Source organism: Leptodactylus fuscus, chromosome 5, assembly GCF_031893055.1.
Source record: "Leptodactylus fuscus isolate aLepFus1 chromosome 5, aLepFus1.hap2, whole genome shotgun sequence".
Taxonomy (NCBI): domain Eukaryota; kingdom Metazoa; phylum Chordata; class Amphibia; order Anura; family Leptodactylidae; genus Leptodactylus; species Leptodactylus fuscus.
Window position 1 is genome coordinate 106,712,938 of NC_134269.1, and position 24,736 is coordinate 106,737,673.

The 24,736-nt window shown below is 41.0% G+C and overlaps 1 protein-coding gene across 2 annotated transcripts in view; it reads left to right on the forward strand.

Moving 5' to 3' along the window:
• The window catches only part of TAF3 (TATA-box binding protein associated factor 3), an 82,066-nt gene that overhangs the window by 52,947 nt on the left and 4,383 nt on the right, over positions 1-24,736 (forward strand). Inside the window, exons 3-6 of one of the 2 annotated variants that reach the window (XM_075273940.1) lie at positions 12,455-14,244; positions 17,072-17,157; positions 22,879-23,131; positions 24,621-24,727. In XM_075273940.1, coding sequence (XP_075130041.1) covers positions 12,455-14,244; positions 17,072-17,157; positions 22,879-23,131; positions 24,621-24,727 — 2,236 coding nt within the window. The remainder of the gene's footprint in view (positions 1-12,454; positions 14,245-17,071; positions 17,158-22,878; positions 23,132-24,620; positions 24,728-24,736) is intronic. The other variant, XM_075273941.1, reaches the window with a different exon arrangement.

Here is a 24,736-nt window from a genome sequence, read left to right on the forward strand (position 1 = left end):
AGTCTTTAGATTGACCATCTGATAGAAGTTTGACATGGCCGCCTTCCTTCTAGACACTCAGTGTGCCATTGTTTCACTGCAATGATTGTTCGCTGCTAAATATGACACAACGGATGGATTTTAATTGAAATTTTCCATTTTGACCTTGTTTAGAGTAAAGTATATGGGCACTTTTAGCTACCAATAGCTGGGTCCGCTCTGCAGTAGCTTAGTGGGATATTCTTAAGAACCATCCTCTGTGTATTGTGCGCCTCATTTACCAACACAAAGGTTACATAGTTTTCAGAGCTCATGAACTAACGAACGTTTAACCTACAGTTTATTATTTCTCCCTATACTAGTGTAGTATATGAGCTGACGGGTCCCTTATATAGGGGTAGATACATTTTGCTCCACTTCACAGTCTAGAAGTAAAAGGAAAATAAAACCTGCTGTTGGCTGCATTGTTTACCCTCCTTTATCCAGACGTCTGTGATGACACCTATTCTGAGTTGTGATGTCTCTGCTATCTTCTGATATACGCCGGGCTGGGGGCTTTGTTTAGACTCCAGTTTTTAGCACGGCACATCAAGAACTAGAAAGTCTGGTTGGTCTGTCATCGGATATAGAAAGTGCCCTCGCAGGCAGAGGATGTAATGTGTGCAGCGCAGCATCACACGATAAAAGCAGAGGGCGTTTGAAAGTTATATCTCAGGAGGACATGTGTAATTCATGCCATAGCCGGGGTTATTATTTATGGTGCTCACCTGGCGCCAGTCCTGGACAATGCCAGAAAGTGTACAAATAAATAAATACCGCCACAAGCCAAGAACATGTTGTTCAATGGATGACGTGTATGGCTATTATCCTTGTGATTAATAGTGAGGAAGGTTGTGTGCAATTTGGGCTTAGTAGTAAGTTGTTTGAGACTTCACTGCAAAGTCAAAGTGAACTTAAAATATGTACAGTACATATGTATCTATAATGTGGAAGGGTAAGAACATAAATATATATGTCTGCATGATACAGGTTAGGGCTCGTTCACATCTGCGGCCCGGCACTCCGTACTTAGGTTTCCGTTTCCTGCCTAAAACAGAGGCAGGAGACGGAAACCTGCAGGAGTCTCTCTCACCCATTCATTTGAATGGGTGAGAGAGATGTCCGGCCGTGCGCGGCGGTGAGCGTTTTAGGCTCTCCGCCGCGAAACCGGGTATCTGTGTCCAGATAAAAAAAATCCGGTTTCGCGGCGGAGAGCCTAAAACGCTCACCGCCGCTCACGGCCGGACCCGGTCTATGGTTTCCGTCTTCTGGCATGCAGAAGACTGAAACCATAGAACGGAGACCCCAAACGCAGGTGTGAACCCAGCGTTATTTACAAACTTAATATATTGTATTTAACAGATGTGCAAGAAAGGAGGAAAATGTGCATGTTTAAGGGTCTGAGCCGCAAACACAAGGGCAAAATTGTAATACCTAAAAGACTGGGTCAGAACATCTTTAAAATAGCAGGTCTTTTGGGGATTCCGTTTGCTCTTGTTGGTACCGACCATAAGTTTGCCAAGAGTGGGCAACTGGTAGAGCAGCGGCTAGGTCATGGGTGTCCAAGGTTTGTTTGATGCCACTAGAATGCAAAGGTCTGCCTCATGACAAGCCCATTGATGCAGTCTGAGAAATGTGTAGAAGTTATATGTAGTGCCTACTCAAATATTGCTGCGGACCAAGTACACTCCTTCATGGTAATAGTATTCTGTAATGGCATTGGAACCTTTCAGAGCCCTACCACACTGCAGACCAGAGCCATTCGAGATCCTACTAACATCTTATTTCAGGCTGAGATCCTTTTAGACTTGTCACAGGCTATAAACCAAATACTACGTCTTTGTTGTAGAAGGGGATTCTAGCCTAGTCTATTGGGACAGAGCAGGAAATCTTGTAACTGGGAAGTTCTTACTAGGCCTTGTCCTTTTACATGAACTATTAATCCTGGGCATGCACACCTACTTGACTTGGCAGAAGCTCTGTGCCCAGGATGGTACAAGATGCTTGGCTGAATGGACTGCATATGGAGGATTCAGTATGTACTCTGGTTAGAACACTGCTGACAGGTCTCCAGAGAGGTTTTTCCTTTTTTTTTTTTTTCCTTAACTCTTTCTGAACTTTTATGGGGAGAATTTTTCCACCACTGTTCTCATTTAAGTTTATGATTTATAAAACAACTGATGTTTCTGAGACAAAATAATACAACAGAAGGAAAAGTCACATACCAGACTTTTGCTGTGGAGCCAGTCTGTCCGGCCCAAACATGCAGGTATTTTCACAACCTCATGTAATTATCGGAGTCTTTGTCATTTTTTTTTTTCTTCTTTTAACAACATTTGCAAAGTATTTGAAGTGTTCTGCGAACAATGATTCAATTACCTTTTTGTTTAATCCTTCCTCCACATCTACATCAATGTTTTCCCGATAAGGCAGAATGAGTTAGGTGGTACTTGTATGTGTGTTCATAGAAAATTTGCTACTGACATACATTAAAGTAGAGCATCTCGGGTTTCTATTTTAGTGTAAATCTCGTGTTCCTTCTTTACATATTTATTTTTTGTTTTAGTTACAAATTCGACAAGCAATTTTGTCATCTGGTAACGGCTTAAGACCGTAAGTGTTTTATTGCCAAGAACATATTAAATGCAGCTATTGGATACATGCAGAAGTCACAATAACGCCTGTAGAGACAGCATAGACGCCTCTAAAAGCATTTTTACGCTTTCACTGCGTATTTAATATTTTTATGCGTGTTTGAACAACTAGTACTATAAATATATGCCCGCTCAGAAACCATCACTACCAGGTCTCTGCTGTCTTACACAGCGGAGACCAGGCTCATGTCCACGATCAGAGTCCTCCTGATTGTGGGTATTTAGTGTGTGTGTGTATGTACCGTATTTTTCGGACTATAAGACGCACTTTTTTCCCAAAAAATTTCGGAGGAAAATAAGGGTGTGTCCGAATGTGGGGGGGAGAAGCTCCTGCCACCGCTGTTTTTTTTGCAACAGCAGGAGCGTGGCAATACTGCAGGCCCTGTGCTGGCGGCTAACACACTATAATAGAACGGCGGATGCCGGGTCCGGAGCGAATGCCAGGCATCAAAGTCCCCCCCCCCCCCCCCCACATCAAATACCAAAGCTTATGCCTGCAATTAGAGATCGCAGGCACAAGCTCCGACAACTCCACTGTAAAAATTACAGGGGAGATGCCCACCAGTGATGCCCTCCTCCCCTCCCCCCCCCCCCCCAAAAAAAAAAAAAAAAAGTTTAAAGTTAGCCTTGGGGCCGGTCCTCACCGGCCCCATATCTTTAGAGTTGCAGGCCAGCTCCTGCGTGGCGAGCTTGCAGGAGCCGACTTGTTCCGGTGATAGCTGGGAGCCAACTGAAGGCTCCCAGGCCTGTCATCGCTATATTACTATTGCGGCTAGTCTATGACCCTCCGCAATAGTAATGTATAGAATCTCCCATAGACGGCAATACACTTGTATTGCCATCTATGGGACTTGCAATCAAATGATTGCAGGTTCAAGCCCCCTAGGGAGTGCTAATAAAATAGTGGGGAAAAAAAAAAACTTGAAAAAAAATATAATAAAAAAATAAATAAAAGTTCACCTCCGGTCCCTAGAATACATATAAAAGTATAACATTACTGTGAAACATATATATACATTAGGTATCCCTGTGTCTGAAAATGCCCGGTCTACTAATATTTTTCCTATACAGTGAACGTCAAAAGTGCTAAACCGCCGAGTTTTTCTCACCGTTTTGCCTCTGATTTAAATAAAAGGTGATCTAAGCAATAGACTTTTCCAAAATGGTATAACTAAAAAGTACATCTGGCCCCACAAAAAAAAAAAAACGCCCTATACATCCCAATACAGCAGCAGGGTCACCTGTCAATGTGGCCTTGCAGCCGTTGCAAAACTACAACTCCCATATATTAAATATTTTAACATTTTTTTGCATCAAAATTTTTTTCCCCTATTTTCCTCCTTTAAAACCTGGGTGCGTCTTATAGTCCGAAAAATGCGGTATGTAAAGCCCCCTGATCCCCCACCACCACCAGGGCAACCCCTGCCTTTTACTATGTGTTTTTATAACCACTCCTGGTCCCAGGCCTGTCATAGGGATATAAGTATTGAGGAGTGCCTGTGTCTGGCCTTCATAGTCATATAGTAGATTATACAGTGTGTGGATAAGGATTAAATTGCATTCAGTACACTGATATCGTGTAGATCACCGTTGGTTAGTTAGCCACGGCAGGCAACTCCACATGTGACCCCTGCCTTGTACCCTCTTTCACAAGTAGATGCAGGTTTCTGAATGACGTTTTTAAGCCCATTATATCTTGGGATTTAATCATCTACCATGAGCCCACAATTGCATTTATCTCAACTAAGCATTGTTCCAAAAATGAAGCCAATTTTTGTAGAATTATTTAAAAAGGAATAAAATATTCAGCCTTTTAATGTGTTTTAATGAATTAGAGGATCTATGCAGCTTCTAACTGACCAGGGATGTCAGCCATCTGTGAAAGAATAGGGGTCAGAGCCTGTGGTTTGTACTAGCGTCTCCACAGCCCTGATTTAAATAGGCTCTATCAGCAAAATTATGCTATATGAGCCCCACATATGCGTGAATAGCCTTTAAAAAAGCTATTCACGCACCGCTAATGTTATTTTAAGCACACACCCCCTTCCTGTTTTAAAATAAAAACATATATGTAAATTATACTTATCGTTCACGCTGGGCGGTGATGCACGGTCTGACGTCATCTTCTGACATGCCTTGCTCTTCTTTCGGCGACTCCCTCCGGTCCTGGCTCTTCCCCGCCTTGATCTTCCTCATCTTCTGGCGGGCTTGGTTCAAATCCAGTGTGTGCACAGTATCGCTCCCTCCAGAGCGCTACTGCACACACTCCGGCGCCATTTTTCCCAATGGCAGTTCGCGATGCGCAGTACGCTCACATAGTTCTCATGCTCAGTTCCCCTTAGAACACTCTTGAACTGCTATTGGGGAAAATGGCGCCGGAGTGTGCGCAATAGTGCTCCAGAGGGAGCGATACTGCGCATGCGCCTGATTTAAACCAATCCCGCCGGAAGAAGAGGACGATGAAGCCAGGGTAGAGCCAGGAACTGAGGGCATCGCCGAAGAAAGAGGAAGGTGTGCCAGAAGATGACGTCAGACCGTGCATCAGCGCCCAACGTGCACGATAAGTATAATTTACATATATGTTTTTATGCTTTTATTTGAAAATGGGAGGGGGAGGGTTTACTATAAGATTAGCGGTGCCTGAATAGCCTATTCACGCATATGAGGGGCTCATACAGAAGTTTAGTAGCTCTTGTCCTGCAACAATCTTGTAGAAATCGATAGGGCTCGTTCACATCTGCGCCCGGGAGTCCGTTTTGCAGGTTTCCGTTTCCTGCTCAAAACAGGGCAGGAGACGGAAAGCTGCAGGACTCTTTCAGACCCATTCCTTTGAATGGGTTTGAAAGATGTCCGGCTGTGAGCGCCGGTGAGCATTTTATGCTCTCCGCGGCTAAACCGTTTTTTTTAAAACTGACACAGAGTCAGACATGCAGTAGTCTGTGTCTGGTTTAAAAAAAAACTGTTTCGCCGTGGAGAGCATAAAATGCTCACCAACGCTCATGGCTGGACTCGGCATGACAGGTTTCAGTCTTCTGCATGCAGAAGACGGAAACCTGAGAACGGACTGACGAACGCTAGTGTGAACCCAGCGTTACACGGTTTGTTACAACTGGCATGTGATGGTGAGATGCTACTTGCTGCTTGGAATCATGTGACGAAAACTATAACCTGATATAAGGTAAATGTGAAATTATATACCCCCAAAAAACAATCAATCTTTTCTACGTCTCATTCCCACCCCCCCAATTTCCTTTTGTGGAAAGGTCATAAGAAGTTTACATAAACTTTTTGGAGTCATAGCTGGAAAGCGTAATTGTTAGCGTACCTTTGTAACAGGAGGAACGCTTTCCATTTCTTTAAACACTATGTCCAGTTCCCTGACAATCCTCATTAAGCCAGCCTTAAATCTAACCTCTTGTTACACCCCTACCTCAGTCGCACATTTGCCTGACCTCCTTCAGTGCTCCACTTAACCCCTTCAATCCTTTTCTATTGTTTTGGATCATATTTTATTGGGAATATTTAGTCTTAAGACAAATTGTGGAATTTTTTAGCATTTTACTATGTAATGTGTTTGTTCACCTTTAATCAACATTTTACTGTTTACATACAAAATAAACGGTGTTGTCCAAAGGCACGAAAAAGACATGACCAGGGCAAACACGATGGCTTAGTGGCTAGCACTGCCACTAAGGGTTCGAATCCTGCCAAGGACAAAATATCTGCAAGGAGTTTGTATGTTCTCCCTGTGTTTTGCATGGATTTCCTCCCATACTCCAAAGACCTAGTGATATGGGGCTCACAATCTACATGAAAATAAAAAAACATGACCATTTTCATAAAGCTGAAGATGAAGCAATTGTCTGAATAAAAGAGCAGAAATGTTTGTCATAAAGCTTTGAGGCCTCCTCACAGGAAGTCCCCCCCCACACACCTTTCCAACATTTTCCACTTCGCCTCCTTTTCTGCCTTCTCAAACATTTCTATAATATGCCATGATTCTCCTTTTAACCCAAATGACCTTAAAGGCACCAAAACCTCTTTCCTCCTATTTGACCACTGACTCACTGCCTGTTTTGTCCAATACTGATGCCGTACCGCGACTTTCTGTAAAACTGCTACATTTCCGGTGAGCAGGATCTTTTTGCTATTGGTAAGCAATTGCTATGCTTTTCAAGCTTACGTTTATGTACAGCAGCCAAACTAAGCACCAACATTCAGTAAAATACATGAGGGTGTGACCAAGCTGCAGCTACTGACTTAGAAATAGTGTAGCAGTTTAATGGGGGTTTCCACAAATATAGCCAAATTTATATTAGGCTATTAAAAGTTAAACATTTTTGTAAATTTAATTCAGAACTTTGCAGAGTTTTGACTATTTTCTCTAACCATCTAAGTGGTGACAATCTTCTGTCTTTTGGTTGCTGATGGATACGGCCATGAATGCAAAAACTGTCTATGGTTTTGCATTTGTCAGATACTCAGCCATGATTTCCTTATTGTGGCCATAGAAGGTTTCTCCACTTATGGTAATATCCATTGGCAACAGAAAGCCAAGAGACTCTCACTACTAAGATGGTTAGAAATGCTGCACATTTTTTACTTTGGCAAAAATTTTAATTTGTAGACTATTTAGGGAGTCTTCACACGGAGTAAACGCGCGTGTATTTTTGCAAATTACACGTGTAAAAATAAGACTACTATTGACTTCAATCATTTTTTACAGGCATATTTTTACACGTGTAAAAAATATAATTGAAGTCAATGGGAGTCTTATTTTTACACGTGTATTTTGCAAAAATACACACGCGTTTACTCCGTGTGAAAGCTCTCTTAAGTTTGCAAATGTAAATATGATTGTTCCTGGAAAAAACCCTTTAACCCCTTCCTGATATCTGCTGTAATAGTACTGTGGATGTTTGGTATTTAAATATGGCGGCTACTGAGGAGCTGAGCAGCCGACATAGTTGCGCATGTCTCTGCTATGTTATGCAGCAGAGACCTGGGGCTAATGCTCGTGAACAGAACCTGCACTGATCACGGGCATTAAGGTCACTGATGTCTCTGTCAAAGCTGATCGAAGCGCTATTTTGCTGGCAGCGCATGGGTGCTGCCTTTTTGAAAAGGAGCAAGATCCAGGACTGGCATTCCATTGCCGTGACAGCCAAAAGGCTAAGTCCAACACTTTCATTGAAATGAATGAGGTGGTGTTATCCCTGTTCTGAATGGAGCATGGGGGGGGGGTCTATGCAGTAGGGTACGCACTGATCTGCAAGTTCTCTCCTATCCTATGAATAGAGTGATGAATAATTTGCCTACTGGGAAAGCTCCTTTAAAGAGGACCTTTCACCATTTTGCCCACAGGCAGTTTTATATACTGCTGGAAAGCTGACAGTGCGCTGAGTTCAGCGCACTGTCGGCTTTCCTGATCTGGGCCCAGTGTGAAGAGCTTACTGTCCGGTACCGTAGCTCTTCTATGGTCAGAAGGGCGTTTCTGACAGTTAGCCAGAGACGTCCTTCTTCACAGCACAGCCAATCGCGCTGTGCTGTGAGAGCCAGGAGGAACGCCCCCCTCCCTCCCTGATAATGCTCGTCTATGGACGAGTACTGCGAGCAGATGGAGGGGGTGTTACTCCCAGCTCTCACAGCACAGCCAATCGCGCTGTGCTGTGAGAGCTGGGAGTAACACCCCCTCCATCTGCTCGCAGTACTCGTCCATAGACGAGCATTATCAGGGAGGGAGGGGGGCGTTCCTCCTGGCTCTCACAGCACAGCGCGATTGGCTGTGCTGTGAAGGACGTCTCTGGCTAACTGTCAGAAACGCCCTTCTGACCATAGAAGAGCTACGGTACCGGGACCGTAAGCTCTTCACACCAGGCCCAGATCGGGAAAGCTGACAGTGCGCTGAACTCAGCGCACTGTCAGCTTTCCGGCAGTATATAGAACTGCCTGTGGGCAAAATGGTGAAAGGTCCTCTTTAAACTTTAGCTGATCAGAACTGTACTTTACCAAAATAAAAAGAGAACCCCCTGCAACAGTGAAGAAACAGCATGTAGGGCTCTGTTTACATGAGCTATGACCTATGTTGCGTATCCAATTTGTTTAGGCTGGCTATATACATTAGAAGTCTGTTGTTTTCCTGATTCCACCTTCCCTTTTATACACATGCACACTTGCATGAGCCAAGTATGCATGTGTTCTGAATGGGAGGTGGGAAGAAATCCATGGCCATTTACTTCTGGTGCTGACTTGAATCCCCAAGAATGTGGAAATAAATGTAAGGAACCTTATGGACATAGTTAAAGCCTGACAGCCGGCCTTTTTGCCATTTTTCACAATGTTACTTGCAACTACCTATCCCATAAGGAAACCTTTAAGTTTCCTTTAAAGTATGTTATAGCTGAATATTATCATAGTTGTGCAGTTGGTCAGGCAAGCATTTCTAGTTTTCCATTTTCTTCTGTTTTCTCTTACTCCATTTTCAAAACCATTGGTGGTGGGAACCCTACTTGAAGCACCCAGCCAAGACCTTGAGTACGTTAGCAAAAAGTCAGCCATTTATGAAGAATTTGAGCCAAGTGGAGTTTTAAGACTAATAGATCATAACCTGTAGTTAACATTTGTAACCTCTTCTAAATTCCTGTGAAAGTAAATAGGCAGCAAACTATGGAATTAGTAAATTAATTTAAAAATGTATTTTCTCATTTTAAGCTTCTGTTGAAGGTGGACTCTTACTCCACAGCACTGGATATCAGAGGGGATTCTGCCAGTGTTTTCCCTTAACTTCAGGGAAAGTGCTAACATGACATAATTTGTAGGATAAACTTTCCATTCCTTGTGATTTTTGTGCTGTTAAGGCATCAATTCCTTGGCGTTTTGTAAGGCTTTTATACTTGTCTAATATGCTTTTGAAAACAATTAGTGCATCTTTCAAACGAAGTAAACTTGATGAAATAATTACACTAATAATGACCAGTAATGGAATACGAAGGGTTATCTCAAAGCTAATCCTTAAGTAATGGAATTGGTGTATCTCACATTTTTCTCCTTGCCATTCCCAGTGTGCAGAGGAACGAGACAAGCGGTTATGGGAAATAAGGGGGAGCCACTGGAGGCCAGCGAAGAAAACGAGACCTTATCTGAAGCAATTAATCAAGAAACTCATATTGTGGGACAATTATTCAAAGCTAATTCTAAAATAGCTTTAGAGCCCCAGGTCCTGAGATATTTTTCCTGAAATTTGTCAAGGTCATTGAGAGCAATGGGGCAAGTCCTGCATTAGAATGAAGGCATCAGTTCAACTAGTTAATAGTTTTATATTCGTGTTTACTGCAAACAAGAGTGACGAAAAGGAGCCAGCAAATATTTGTCTAGCTACGTGGATGTACGTATTTCGTCTCAAGGGATTCAATATATGGTTTAGAAGTACAGGCTAAAGAAATCTTTTATATAGGTTTGTTTAATTATAGAAAAAGATAAATAAATATTTGCACAAAATCGCTTAATCTCTATTTTATTAGCAATATGGATGTGATGGCAGGGTAAGGTCCCCGAACCTGCTGGTACGTTACCTTTTATTGTAATAGTACTACTGGGTGATTTTGTGTTTACATCAGTTATAAAATATGAGCTATTAGTTGCCGCTGTTATACTGCTGTTACTGGTTGATATTGCTGGCTTAAAAGAAACCTGTTAAACACACATTTAAATTGAATTGAAATGGTCACTATTCTTACAGACAACTTAGTTTCACTTAATAGAAGATGTCATTCTGGATCAAAATGCAACGCACTTTATTTAACAATGTAGCTGTTTTCTGCCTGATAAATCTCTCTAAATTTCCCGTCACTAGGTATCCCATCTAGTGAGTTTGCTGTTCACTTCCTGTTACTAGAGAAGTTTTGCCCTTGGTTACATTCAGAATAAAGAGGGATTCAAAGTGAGTGATGGGAGTAGTAGGGCTGGTCCCTCCTCATAGCCTCTACTTCTTATAAAATGCATGCAGTTTTCCTTAACGTGCCAAGATTTTTCTTTTCTGTCTCCGGGATGTTTTTAGCTGCATCATAACCTGGATTTAAAGTCCAGTGTCCCTATATGTGCAGTATTTTGTTCTTTGTCTTTTCTCGGCTATTTGTTTGCTATTTTAGGCCGGGGCCCCACAGGCCGGAAGTGCCGTGATTTGGCTGCGACGGAAACGCTGCAGAAAAAATCGCGGCGTTGTACAGTACTTGAAAAGTGGATTGGATTCATGCAAATCCCGTGCCCACTTTGCGGGAAAAGTCGCTGTTTTGAAAATCACAGCATGTCAATTATATCTACGGAAACGCCAGCATCTTTCCCATAGATATAATTGTAACAAAGTCCACGGAGGAAAACTCCATGAACTTTCTGTTCAATGCGCTGCGGGAAGAACCGCAATGCGTTCACGCCGTGGTTGATCCCGCAGCGCTTCAGCGCCGCGGTTCTTGGCCGTGAGGCCTTAGCCTTAAAGTTACTCCATGCAGACTTACATGTGAGGAAACCAGTAGTAGTAGTAATGGATAAGGGAGAGGCAGACTGCTCTGTATTGTACATCCCTACAACTTAGTAGAAATCATCTGTTCTTTCCATTCACTGCCCACTCTTCTCATATAGAGGTGACCTCTTTACTGTTGTGTTCTAACTTGGTGAAATGGCGTGGTTCTTAATGTTTATAGTGCAGACAATCTATGAAGCCAAATTAATATTCTTATTAGTACTTTAATCAATGCAATGATTAATGGCTTGGTGTAAGCACCTAGAAGTTTCCAATATTTCAGTATAAATAGAGTTATTGAAATTTCAACATCTGAATTTGTACATATTCATTCATTGCTTTTGGTCAGACTCAAATGCAATCTTATTCTAGCTTCTAGTGCCGTCAAAGGCGAAAAAAAAATTCCTCTACCTCTTGCAGCAGGTTGTATGTTACTGTCATTTGTAATAACACAGATGTGGTGATTTATGAGTCCAATTTATTGTATGTGACAGGCAAAGGGAATAGGTTGAGGTGTCCTTATCATAAACTATATCATAAATAACAAAGGCATAGCGGTTTGAATACGCTTATGGTGTCAGCAGCAAGTCCCTGTAAACAGCCCAGTTTAGTATGTAGTCATAGAAACTCTGAGTCCTGCTGTTATCAGGGCACTCTGCAGTTATGCGATGCAGCACTATTACCATATATATTAGTCCATTTATAATACCAGGTGTCAATGCTGGCCTGCTGTGTACACAGCTGGGCCATGCAAACATCAATATGTATCTGGAAATTTGTGCAGGTACCCATAGGATGACTAAAGTACTACAGTAGATGTATTGATTATTTAACTGTGCATAAAGTCGAATACAATGTATATTCTGGTCAACAAGTACAATTATAATGGAAGCACAGTAACCACATAAAACCGTAAAGAACAGTAAAATTATTACTCTTTTGTCATTGGAATTTCCATTGTTTTATTAAAAAAGGATCTTAACCGAATTAATATATAAACTAAGAAGTATGGAACACTAGATGGAAGATATGTGTTTTAGTTGACTTTTTCTGTATTTGCCTTATATCGTTTTAGACTTGTAATTACAAATACGTATTAAAGCAGATGGTATGAATGACCTCTTTAAGTTCCATGTCACATTTGTTCAGTAATTTAGTTCAGGTTAAGTCTGTTTGAGTTTTGATTGGGGATTTAAAATATGGGCAATATGTAAATTTTGTGATATTCAAGTCAATTCAACTTTATTTATTTTTTTCCTTTTTACAGAGGAAGAAGAGGAGCAAGTACCCACAGATGGTGGGACTTCAGCAGAAGCTATGCAAGTTCCTCTTGAGGAAGGAGAGATGGAAGAAGATGAAACTATTAATGATGAGAACTATTTAAGTAAAAGACCATTGGAGAGTCCAGAAGCCATGGAAATGCCTTTTGCCAAACGGCAAAGACTAAGTAATAGTAAAGGAGACCTTTTGGATGGAACATTGGAACCACGGGAGCCACTTAGTTCTATTAATGCTCAAAAGGTTCCCCCCATGCTTTCACCTTCTCAAATACAGGACAATTCTGATTTGACTATTTCTCCTTCAGAACCAGTAATGCTTTCTCCTATTCTTAAACCTCAGATTCCCTCTTCCAAACCTTTAGAACCTAAAGCACTTACCTCTAAAACAAAATCAAAAAGTTCACCAGGAAAAAATTCAAAATCTCCCAAATCCACACCATTGTCTACAGTTCTAGGCAGTCCTATGCGTTCACCTAAAAGTACTCTAAAAGACAAAAAGTCTCCAGGACGTGCCAAAAGTCCTAAGAGCCCCAAAAGTCCAAAAGCTTCTGCCCCTCCTACTCAGCCAACTGTTAAGTCAGAAACGCCAAGCCGTACACCACTTGCTGCATTAAGTGAAAAGATTGGAAGGGAGAATATTCAGGTAAAGCAAAGTCAAGCATCGCAGGATTCTGAAAAACTGACCCTCGAAAATCCATCCAAGAAACCATCAGTGGCTGACAATACAATTGAAGATTCAATTGATGCTGTCATTGCTCGGGCTTGTGCTGAACAAGAACCTGATCCATTTGAGTTTTCCTCAGGTTCTGAATCTGAGGGTGATGTCTTTACAAGTCCTAAAAGACTCACAATAGCAGAACCTGCTACTCCTAAGGTTTCAACTTCCAACAGTAGTTTTGCTAAAGCTTGTAGCACCTCACTACCCACTTCAGGAGGCACATCCAGTTCTGATATTTCATGGACAATGGATGACTCCATAAATGAAGTGATTCGAAAGGTTAACCAAGAAACTCCATCAAATGTGTCTATGGTTCAGCCATGCTTTTCTTCCCCCTCTGCATCTCCTCCTACTCCAGAACCACTTGTAAAAACTTTTGAAGACAAGTCTAAGCTAGCTTCTCCAGTTGAGCTGAAGAAAAAGGTAAAGAAAGAACTGAAAACTAAAATGAAGAAAAAGGACAGAGAAAAACAGAAGGACAAAGATAAAAGCAAGGAGAAAAGCAAGGACAAAAACAAGGAAAAGGAGAAAGATAAAGACAGTATCAAAGACTCAAAACTTCAGTGGAAAGACTCTATGAAGGATGAAGACGGTGAGATACATAGGCTCAAGTCGAAAGATTTGAATGACTCTGAACAGAAACCAAAGCAAAAAGAGAACAGTGGAAAGAAGGAGAAAGAAAAACACAAAGATAAGAAGAAAGATAAAGAAAAGGGTAAAAAGGACAAAGAAAAGAAAGAGAAGGGGAAAGATAAAAACAAAGAGGAGAAACAGAAAAATGCTCCATCAACTCCTGTTGTGTTACCACCTAAAGACATGTTACTGCCAATGATCAGTACTCCTAATGCAGTTAGGCTGCCATCTTTGATGCCTTCCATGTCACCACTGGTTCCAGAAAAACTAAATGAAGAACGAGAGAAAACTAAAGATAAAGACAAGAAAAAGGAGAAGAAAGAGAAGAAGAAAAAGAAGGACAAAGAGAAAGTCAAGGAGAAGGAAAAGGAGAAAAAAGAAAAAGACAAGAAGGACAAAGATAAGGAAAAACACAAGCATGACAAGGTAAGGTTTTACCAATATTCCGTTTGTTAAATTTCCTATTATGCTCCCAAGCTGACTATACGCATTCAGTTCTGGTCAGTCAACAGCTATTCCATCTGACATCCCCATAAGCATGCACACTCAGTATGACATTGCATGTGTCCTGAATGGATAGAGGAGAGTAGACACCTCTGCCATATGCTTAACCCCCTTTAAGCAAAAAGAATCAGGCATGTTGAAATGTAAGTGTTGCCATGCACAAAATGTCTATAGCTTTTTGTGGAGGCGACTTGGCCTAGGTTAGTCTGAGTTCACACACCGTCTTTTGGTCAGGAATCCGCCTCAGGGTAAGTTCACATGGGTTTTTTTTGGACCAGAACCTGAGGCAGAGGCCGCCTCAGGTTCCGGACCAAAATACGGGTAGCTGCGACTGGATTCCAGTGCAGTGCACCGGCATCCAGTTGCGCACTCCACTCCAGATTAGGCCCAAATGAATGGGTCTAGTCGGGAGGGAGTGTCTTCAGGCGGATGTTGAGAGGTGAATCCGCCTGAAAGAATGAGTTTGTCCCTTCTTTTTTCGGGAGCCAGAACAAACAGCTCACGGAAAAAAAGAACTGACCAGCTCCCATTGATTTCAATGGGAGCCATCTTTTTAGTCAGTATTTTGATACGGTCTCAAAATCCTGACCAAAAAACCCTGTGTGAACTTACCCTCAAAGTCAGCCTCCAAAAAAAAAACCCTCCCAATAGAACTCTATTGAGAGGCTGATTTTGAGTTGGATTCCTGACCCAATTCCTGACCAAAAAAACTCAGTGTGAACTCAGCCTTAAAGTGATAGACAAAGAATCTCTGCAATAACAGACTCAGTTGACGGGATTGGCACTAGCCAACAGAGCCCCTGTGAAGAAAATAAAACTAAAAGTGTCCCAGCACAAAGAATTCCCATAATAAATGAAATAGTAGAAGGAATAGCTGAGAAGTGTCTCTTAAATCCACCGGACTCCTGCAAGTTAGGATTTTAAGCTTGTTGCCCTTTAAATTACTGGTATTTTCCTGGTCTTTTTTCCTTCTCTACTGGGGTTTTAGGAGCAATATGGAGTTAAAGCTTTATCAGTTGGTGCCCCGAGGTATGTGGCAAAGCAGCTAAATCCTTAAAGATTAGCAAAAAATGCAGCACATGGCAGTAAAGGGTTTATAAGACTACCATTATTAGTTCAGGTGAAAGGAGAGTTGCTTATACATTTAACTGGACAAATCCACTAACAATATATTTTAAGGCACTTACAAAGGGATGTTGTATTGCAATACTTTACTTTTATGGTGATTTGGGAAGCTTAAAAGTGAAAACTCTCTCGGCTTCAGTTTTGCGCTTTTCCCAACAGCCAGTTGTCCTTTTAACTTGTAATGTTCAGATTTTACTTCTGGTGGAAAAAAAAAAAAAACCTGGCATGGACGTGCAATTTGTGATAAATTAAAATTATAGCCCAGCAATGATTGAATCTTAATGAAAATGGAGATAACACATTAACACAGCAGCAGCGCTAATGAAAATGTAAATGAGATTTTTGTTTTGTCTAAATGATTACATTGTCTTCCTTTTTAATATCCCATCCACTACCAGAGGGCCAGACTATGCCCTGCTGAGCAGATCTTACAGGCTGCCAAAGTGTGCTCAGCCACTGTTCTCCTTGGTGCTGCAGGTACTACCCCTTAATATGTGCCCTCGCCAGCCAGGATGTTTGATCACTCTCTTATTTTGATGTATACTTTTATTTAGGTGTACTACTGTACATATTGGTCTCATACTAGCTAGTTACAGTGGACCACTGATAGTATTGTTTCCTAAGAAACAATATACCCTACAGTGTAATGTGTGCGTTGGCCAGTGTCGGACTGGTTGGACACAAAACTCTGTGCTGGGAAATACTTTTGCATTGATCAGACAGGCAGATGTTGGATTTTTAGGTGAATGCAGTTTCCACATTTGATACAGATTTTAGTAGGCCAGTAACTGCTCTCAAAAAAATCCAACTGTTCCAGAATTGGCATCGCCTATGACAGGATGCAACTGACGCAATGTGAAAGACCTCTTGAGGCCGGGGCCCCACGGGATGGAAACACTGTGGGAAAAATCTTGGCGGTTTACAGTAAGTGCAAAGTGGTTGGGATTCCAGCGAATCCCATGTCCACTTTGCAGTAAAAATTGCGACTTGGACATGCCGCGATTTCCAAAGCCGGTGCGGTTTTGGAAATCGCAGCATGTCAATTGTATCTACAGAAACACCGATGGTTTCCCCATAGAAAAAATTGTAACAGGTAGAGATGAGTGAGTACTATTCAAAACTCCAGTTTCGAATAGCACACACCCATAGGAATGAATGGACGTAGCTGGCACGCAGGGGGTTAAGCGGTTGGCCATTGGCAAAGTCTGCATGCCGGCCGCTTCCATTCATTCCTATGGATGCGTGCTATTCGAAACGGCCGTTTCAAATAGTACTCGCTCATCTCTAGTAACAGTCCACTGAGGAAAACTCAACAAACTTTGTTTAAAGTGCTGCTGGAAGCACTGCGATACGTTGCCGCCACGGGGAAAATAAAAAAAAAAAAAAAAGATTTAGGCTAAGGCCCCCACGGGACGTCCCGCAGCAATAAAGCGCTGTGGGACGTCCCATTAGACCTTAGCCTAAATCCCCCCCCCCCCCCGAGTTTTGTAAAGAAAACAAAATCCTAGCAAAATGTAGACTCAACATGTTAGCATCTACATGCGGTAGCCAATAAATGATGGCTAGTACAACCTGTTGTCTTTTTAACGTGATTCACATCTTCTAACCAAACCTTTTGTTTTAGCAGGCCAAAGTGGAGTTATCAATTCCTGCCCCGTCACCTGTGATTCCCCGACTGACACTGAGGGTTGGTGCCGGCCAAGATACAATGTAAGCAATAACATCTTAACCAATGGAACATCTTATGGTAGTTGTGTATCTAGTGGTTTGTTCTCTTAATCTGGCCATACACATGAGATGTTTGTCTGCAAATCTGTGGCAGATCCAGCTCATTTTAGTGGCATCTGCTGTTAATCTTTTTATGACCACCACATGCATCAAATTCAGGGCAGACTTCACCAATTTAGCTGGATCTGCCAAAGGGCTGCTTTACTTGTCACTGGTTATCAGGAAGTTATTTTTTTTTATTTTATTTTATTTATTTTTTTTAATGTAGAGTGTGAGCCCCATATAGGGATCACAATGTACTTTTTTTTTCTTTTTTTCTTTCATTTAAGTATGTCTTTGTAGAATGGGAGGAAATCCACGCAAACACAGGGAGAACATACAAACTCCTTGCAGATGTTACTCCTGGCGGGATTCCAACCCAGTACCCCAGCGCTGCAAGGCTGCAGTGCTAACCACTGAGCCACCGTGTTGCCCCTAGGAGGTTATTTTCATTTTAAGTTGAAAATAATGGAATTTAAGGTCACCCCAGATGAGAGAAAATGAAGATAAATGAAAATGAGCACGAAGTTTGTTTTGGCCACTGTTGCAGGATTTCCACATGTAACAAGTATCCGGCACCACTTGAGTAACCGTTTCACATGTTGTCAGCAGTTCTGTCTGTGGTGCCATATACCTTTTGGGTCATAAGCCTCCAAGTCTTTACCTACTTGAGAACAGGTTTCTGATCCTATCTGATTACAACTTGCAAGTTGCCATTTACAATAGTGGCATTTGCCGACATACCAATTTGAGGGCTGCCAAATAAGTATTTCAGGGAAATTTACTGGATTCAATTCTAATGCAATTAGACCTCATTTGGTTCCCTAAATAAATAAAAGGTCAGTCTTCAAATGAAGCTTATCTCTGGGCACAGCTTCCATAAATTGTGTTTTAATGTTTTTTGACCAGATCTTATCCATAATGGGTTAGGTGGTGTTAGTTCATTTGGGCTTAAAATATTTAAGACTGCTTCTTAATGTATTATTTGAGCAGTGCATTATAGTGTTTTCTCTGCAGTGTTATCAAGTCACTGATCACTCATTGACTTAATGCCATGAGGTGCTTAAGATATGGCATCTACTGGACACTCGAGTACTTCGGGAGGTGTGCAAGCAAGTTGCACATCTAATGTAAATCAGTATTTACACCACTAGTCTGCTTTCCATACAGTATTCCTGGTGACATTGTGCTCAGTCTAAGGACAATGTCATTGTAGCAAGATGCATCTGGTTAATGATTGTAGCCCTAACCTTAATAAAGCAACCAGGATGATTTAGAGGATCATACCCTGTGTGTTTGTGGTTATATTATTCAACAGCAACACAAGGATAAGAAGTGGAAATGTACAAGCTAGGCTGCGTAGTTTTGTATTTTTGTTTTCTCCCCATTTAACCTTCCTAAATAGGGAAAAAACGTACATGTTTAAATGGGTCGTAACTTGTTAAGATTAGGGTTTTACCATAATCTCAACAATAAATATCCACTGTCTCATTAACCATGGTTAGAAGCAGGGGCTATCCTAGACTATACACACTCATTGGCAACAACCGAAAAAAAGAAATTATGATGGGGTGCTACAAAACTTGGCAACTCTGCCCCAGACTCTGCCTGGTGTTTTTCCACTAGGCAGTGTACACAACCTGAAGCGGATGGCTCCATACACTGTATAGTGACCAGGCCTGCGGTAGCACAACCTCACCGCTGCATAGTACACGGAGCCATAATGCTCTCCATAGCTTCCAGTTTTTGTTGGTTGGATTGGTACCTATTCCCTATGGATACCAGGGTCTTACTCTATTTTAATGGCATAAGTGTTTATTTATGATAATTACTATCTTTGCTTATTATGATATATTACTAGTGTTACCAGATTTTTTGGATCATATTAAATAGGCTTGCTGGGTAGTGTATATTTGACAGGTGACTTTATGGCATATATTTAACACTGTGCTTTACACTGTTATGTGTACCTCCCCATTCTTTGCACTAGCCTGGTTATTCAAATGGCAGCCCCTACAATGTTTGCATCCAGAAAGAAAAGAATAGGGATCATTAGACTGCCCTCTGTGGACATATCCCAATTGCTTTTGCCCTTAACCTTGGCTCCTTCAGTGTTTGGGCAAGGATGGGTGGCTTTTTATTGACTCGTCAAGCTGTTGGTTTGCATTCCAGTCCAAGCATTTCATGACCTAGTCCATTTAATCCACTGTTATGTGGTGGGGAAACAGGTAAAGGAATCCTGCTGAAAATCCCTCCTTCTGCACGTTTTTATGAATAAGGCCAGTGTCTGCAGCAGTTAGGGCAGCGTGACCAAATCCTCCAGAAAACGTAATGCTAGCAGCATGGGGCTATTGTGGGACACAGCTGTGGGCGGTGTTGGTTACTCCGCTAGAGATTGCTCATTCAACAGAAGCCCATGAAGGAGAACCAGGAGTGGAATTAATTCAGGAGGAAGAAATGATACTGAAGGGAGAAGAATGTGGAAGAGTAAACCACTGTATAGGGAAAGTTAAACAATGGATAGCTGGCAGTGACTGTCTGTGTTTATTGCTGCGCTAATGGGCCTCCAAATTATTTTACAATGTGGAATTTAGTGGTTTATTACTTAGAAATGAAAACTGTTAACAGCTGGATAGCCGCATTAAAGACTGCTGAGTGACTATATAAAACCAAAATGGTAGCTGTGTACAGTATGCAGCACGAGAACCCTATTTAACCCATTAGGGCAAGGCTTATATAAACGGTACCAGCTATAAATCTGACGCTTTAATAGCAATGAGACTTAAGATGAAAGAATTCATAGAAATCTCTATCTGCTTTGAGTTTTATGATAAATCTGCTTCAATGAGAAACCGTCTGCTGCAAGTAGCAATACGCTGAAGACCTTTTTGTCTTCATTGGCTGCAAACCTGCAGAAGTTATTACTGTAAGCGTCTCCAGAAAGCAAGCGCCAGTGGAATGTAAATCTAATTACTGCAAATAAACAGACTGTCTAATATTGGTCACTGTGTATCCTTTCCTCTGATGACAGATCGGAGTCATGTGGGCTTCTCACAGCCATAATTCACATTTAATGCTGTGGGGTGAAAGTGAAGTGTTAGGCGCACAGCACATCTGGCCTGTCTTTTTCAAGACTACTATTATCATTATTATTATATAAATTATTGTTCCACCCGATAAATTGCACTGTATGTGACTTTTCTATGCAGAGATAGATTTTTTTTTTTTTTTTTTTTTTTTTTTTTTTTTTACAAAAACTACATTGTCTTTTGGCATCTGTTTCAGTACATAAATGAATTCCCCATAACGTACCAATTCTGAAGCATCTTTTCTTTAGAACTGCCTTGTGCTGTTCCTATGTTATTCATTTTAGAAATTTACTAAACTATAGTCTGTAACTTTTTCCCAGTAACTAGCCTATTTCAGACCGCCCATAGACACGGAATATATAGAAACTAGATACATCCAGATAGTTCAGTCCTAACTTTGCAAGGATGTATGTACATTCAGAGGGAAAGCAGGGGATGGTTTATTACTGTCCCTGCCTTCCTGACCATTGCCTACACTGTGTTTAAAGTCCAGCTATGGGAACCACCATGATGCACATACCTCTCTGGCCCAGTAGTCAGTTGGATGCGGTGCTGGGTCCTATGGGACCCAGATCAATTTTGCAGTGCAGCTTAGGAGGCTACATTCCTTCTGTTACTATGGCTATTGTATCAAAGTTACAAGGAAAATCAGAAAGGAAAACCAGTAATGGCAGAACGTATAAGTAAACAAGGAAATAAGATAAACTTATTAAAGTAAACTATAAAAAGAAAAAAGAAAACCTTCACTACCATGCCCACACCACAGCCTAGCCTTGCCCCTGGCAATACAACAGTGATACATAAAAATTACCATGGGGAAGAGGGGAAACCATTTTATAACCGTTTAGTAGCACTATTTGCTATTAAAATAAGAAAAACATGAAAAATGTCAAACAGATATGTTTCCCCTTTACTTGTAGTTTACATTTTCCTGGATATAAAAAAAAAAAAAAAATAGAAAAACATACAAAAGTAGAAATAACATATAAATAATGTCCTCTATCACTGAAAAAGATGCAGTAATGATTTCAGTAGCCCCAAAAAAGTTATAGCCCTTAAACCATATGTACAAAAAAAAATGTCAGCTTCTGAACCAGGATAAATGGCCCAGTTCTGAAGTGTTAAATGTTCCCCCATAACATTTTTAAGTAAATCTGACCCTATATTAGTGTATAATGTTGTTAGAAGTCTAGAATCGTAACGCTGATGACTCAGGAGAACATGAAGGACTTGTCCGCTTGGAGTCGGGATGCATAAAACCTCGTGTAAACTATACTTGACACTACTAAGGAAGAGAGCAGGAAGCATTTTGACTGCTGAGGTTACACTGTTTAGGAATTAGTTTTGCTGCCAGCCAAAGATCCTGGTTTGAGGAAGGAAGTATTGAATTAGCAAATATTTGTAATGTCTTTAATGTAAGAAGCTAAAAGACTTGGACACCCCTTCATCTTTGAGATAAGTTATCAGCTCCAAAATGGGCCTCTATTAGCATTCATATGAATAGTTCCCACATGACGGCGGCGTAAAGACTCCAGTGTATTCACTACTGTTTTTGCCTCTGCATTTTTCCAGGGCTTTTCCAAGTATGGGCAATGGAACTTAAATCATTACAAAGAAATGACATAGTTAATCTGTAAATAGTTAAAGGGCAATCTGTCTCCAGAATCCAGCATGTCAACCAACCCTGCAAATAGATAGGTTGGGGTCCCCTGAACCAACTTGTGAATTGGAGCGTCCATTGCTGAGATATCACTATTTTTGTATGTATATATGAATATGAGCTCTTTGGAACAACAAGGGCACTGACATTTCTCCAAAAAGCTTTTTTTTTTTTTTTTTTTTTTTTTTTAATTCCCCATGTTGACAAAAACAGCAATATCTCAGTAATGCAGTAATGGAATCGGCAATTCACAAGGGAAAACATTGTTGGGCTGAGTCAGGTGACCCTAACCTAATGGTGGTTTCACTACGGTAGGTTGTCATGGTAGATAGGTAGATAGCTGGATGTGTGTATGTGTAAAGTAATATTAAATAACCACACGGTATAAGATTTTAGGAATACAGTATATTCATTTTGGACATCTGTGGTATATTGATAGGATACAGACTAACGCTTTCTCTTTGGAGACCATGCTTACCTTTCTCCTTTGTTTTCAAATGTGATGAACATTGAGAAAAGTGGCAAATTTGTAAGTAGTTGTCATTTGATCGTTGCCAGAAAACTTCTATAAACTACTAGACTCAATGGAGGCCTTAATGTTCATGAAAGAATAAGCTCTTGAGACCAGTGAGCCTTTTCACATAAGATACATCTGTTAATAAATGTGGTTTGTCTCTAGGTTTGTTGTTAGGCTGAGCCGTCTGAGGCTTGCTGATACTACGTGCGTGCACCATCTCTTAAAGGGGTTGTACCATTATACACTTAACCCCTATCTACAGGATAGAAGATAAGTGCTTAAAGTGTCACAACTCCTTTTAAAGCCTTGTTCTGCTCACAAGCTTACATAGCCATTGCCTATTACTTAATTGATTTTTTTTTTTTATTATTTTTTTTTTTAACCCTCTCCCTCCTCAGAGTTATCAGTAAAGTGGTATCTGCACCGGACGCCAAAGCTGCTCCTCCACCATCCTTGCCTAAATCTCCTCCACCTGTCCCATCTCCGGCTCCTGCACCAGTTGTTGTTATCCCACCCCCTGTGCAGGCACCTCCTGCGCCAGCGGCAGCATCACCAGCCCCAAATTCAGCACCTCCTGCACCTGGACCAAACACTGGCAACTCTAAAACTCCATACAGAAGTGTTGTCACAGAGACTGTCAGTACATATGTGGTAAGTTCTTTTTTCGATTTTTCAGAATTTTTAGGTGTTTAATGTATTGTCCAAATTTCAAACATTTGCATTTGGTACACCCTATCTGTCCTTTTATCTGTCTTTCTCCATACTCCACAGAGTAGTGTTTTATTAAAAGTGGATGGAGATCACCATGGCTCAATATATTATATTTTACGCCAGACTGTCATAACTACTCATATAGTGGAACTCTATGCCTGCTCCTTGCTGTCGTAGATTTTGCTCGCTGTCCCAGCTGTTGAGACAGCCGCCACATCTAAGTGGAAGATGAATGAAGACAGTGGTGCGGTAGTTGTTCACTTCTGTTCTAATTCCAGAAGGAGCCGAGCAACTATCTTGGAGTTCTGTAGTAAATGAATGTGCATATGAATAACTTTAAAAGGTGTGGAATACAAAGATGTCATATTCAGCACTTATTTGTGATTGCTTTTCCATTACTGCATTGTGGTGAAAGCAGGCCGAACATTCATCTTTACTTCTAGCAGTGGAAATGATAATTCTAAGTGGCAGAGCCATTTCTAACCGAATGGATATACTCAATTATCCAGCTTGAATGGGACTAGTTTTCTGGTTTTGTTTTACTGGGATTTTAATTCAGAGTGACAGGGATGTCATAAAGTAAATGGAAAGTTACTGAGTAACAACATGTTATACTCTTGATCTTATCAGCAAGCTGAACTGGAGAGTTTGGCTAATAAGTAAAGATGCAATAAAACGTAAAGTCTTGCACTATTGTATATAATTGCCAGGCCTGTATATAACTTCTGTACACTCAGGGCATCTGTGCTAGCCAAATATCTGTTAGGGTGCTTTAAGGTGATGTCTAGGGGCTGCGTGTGTTGTGCTATAACAAAACTGCAGTTCAATGTGTAGTAAAAAGGGAATATGTCCCAAAATCATTATGAAAGCAATAGCAGTGCCTTGTATTATCTCCCAACATACCTTTGTGAGCTGAAAATAATTTTGCAAGAGGAATTTTTTGTCAACTCAAAAATAGTTTGGAGCAGTGTGTGTACAGACATGTCCCCAGTAGTAATGGCCGCCTGTCAATTTATTCATTTATAGTAGGAGAACGTGAAGGAAAAAAAAAGTCTGAGGCTCTTGTGATGGCGTCCGATGCTCCATGCCATTCCAATACTCATATAGAAGGTCCTATCCTGCTCTGTAATGTTGGAACAGACCCTCCCATTGAAGTCAATGAGGGACCTTTTAGTTGTGCACTTGAGCTGTTAGGCTGTTAAGAGAGGTCAGGTAAAACGGCCACATCAATAATAGACTGAAAACAACATTTATAATATACATATTATATAAAGCACGATCAAAGAGCAGATGCCATCTTTATTAAGAGTGCCGAATAAGTATTGTTGTCAAACATAGCTTTTATTTTGTCATTTGTCAGTTTTTGGAACTCTCCGAAATGTGCATATAATATAATTCAATATCTTATATGTTTTTGATCATTTTACAGATCCGCGATGAATGGGGTAATCAAATATGGATCTGTCCAGGTTGTAATAAACTCGATGATGGTAGTCCGATGATTGGCTGTGATGGATGCGATGATTGGTACCATTGGTAAGCTAA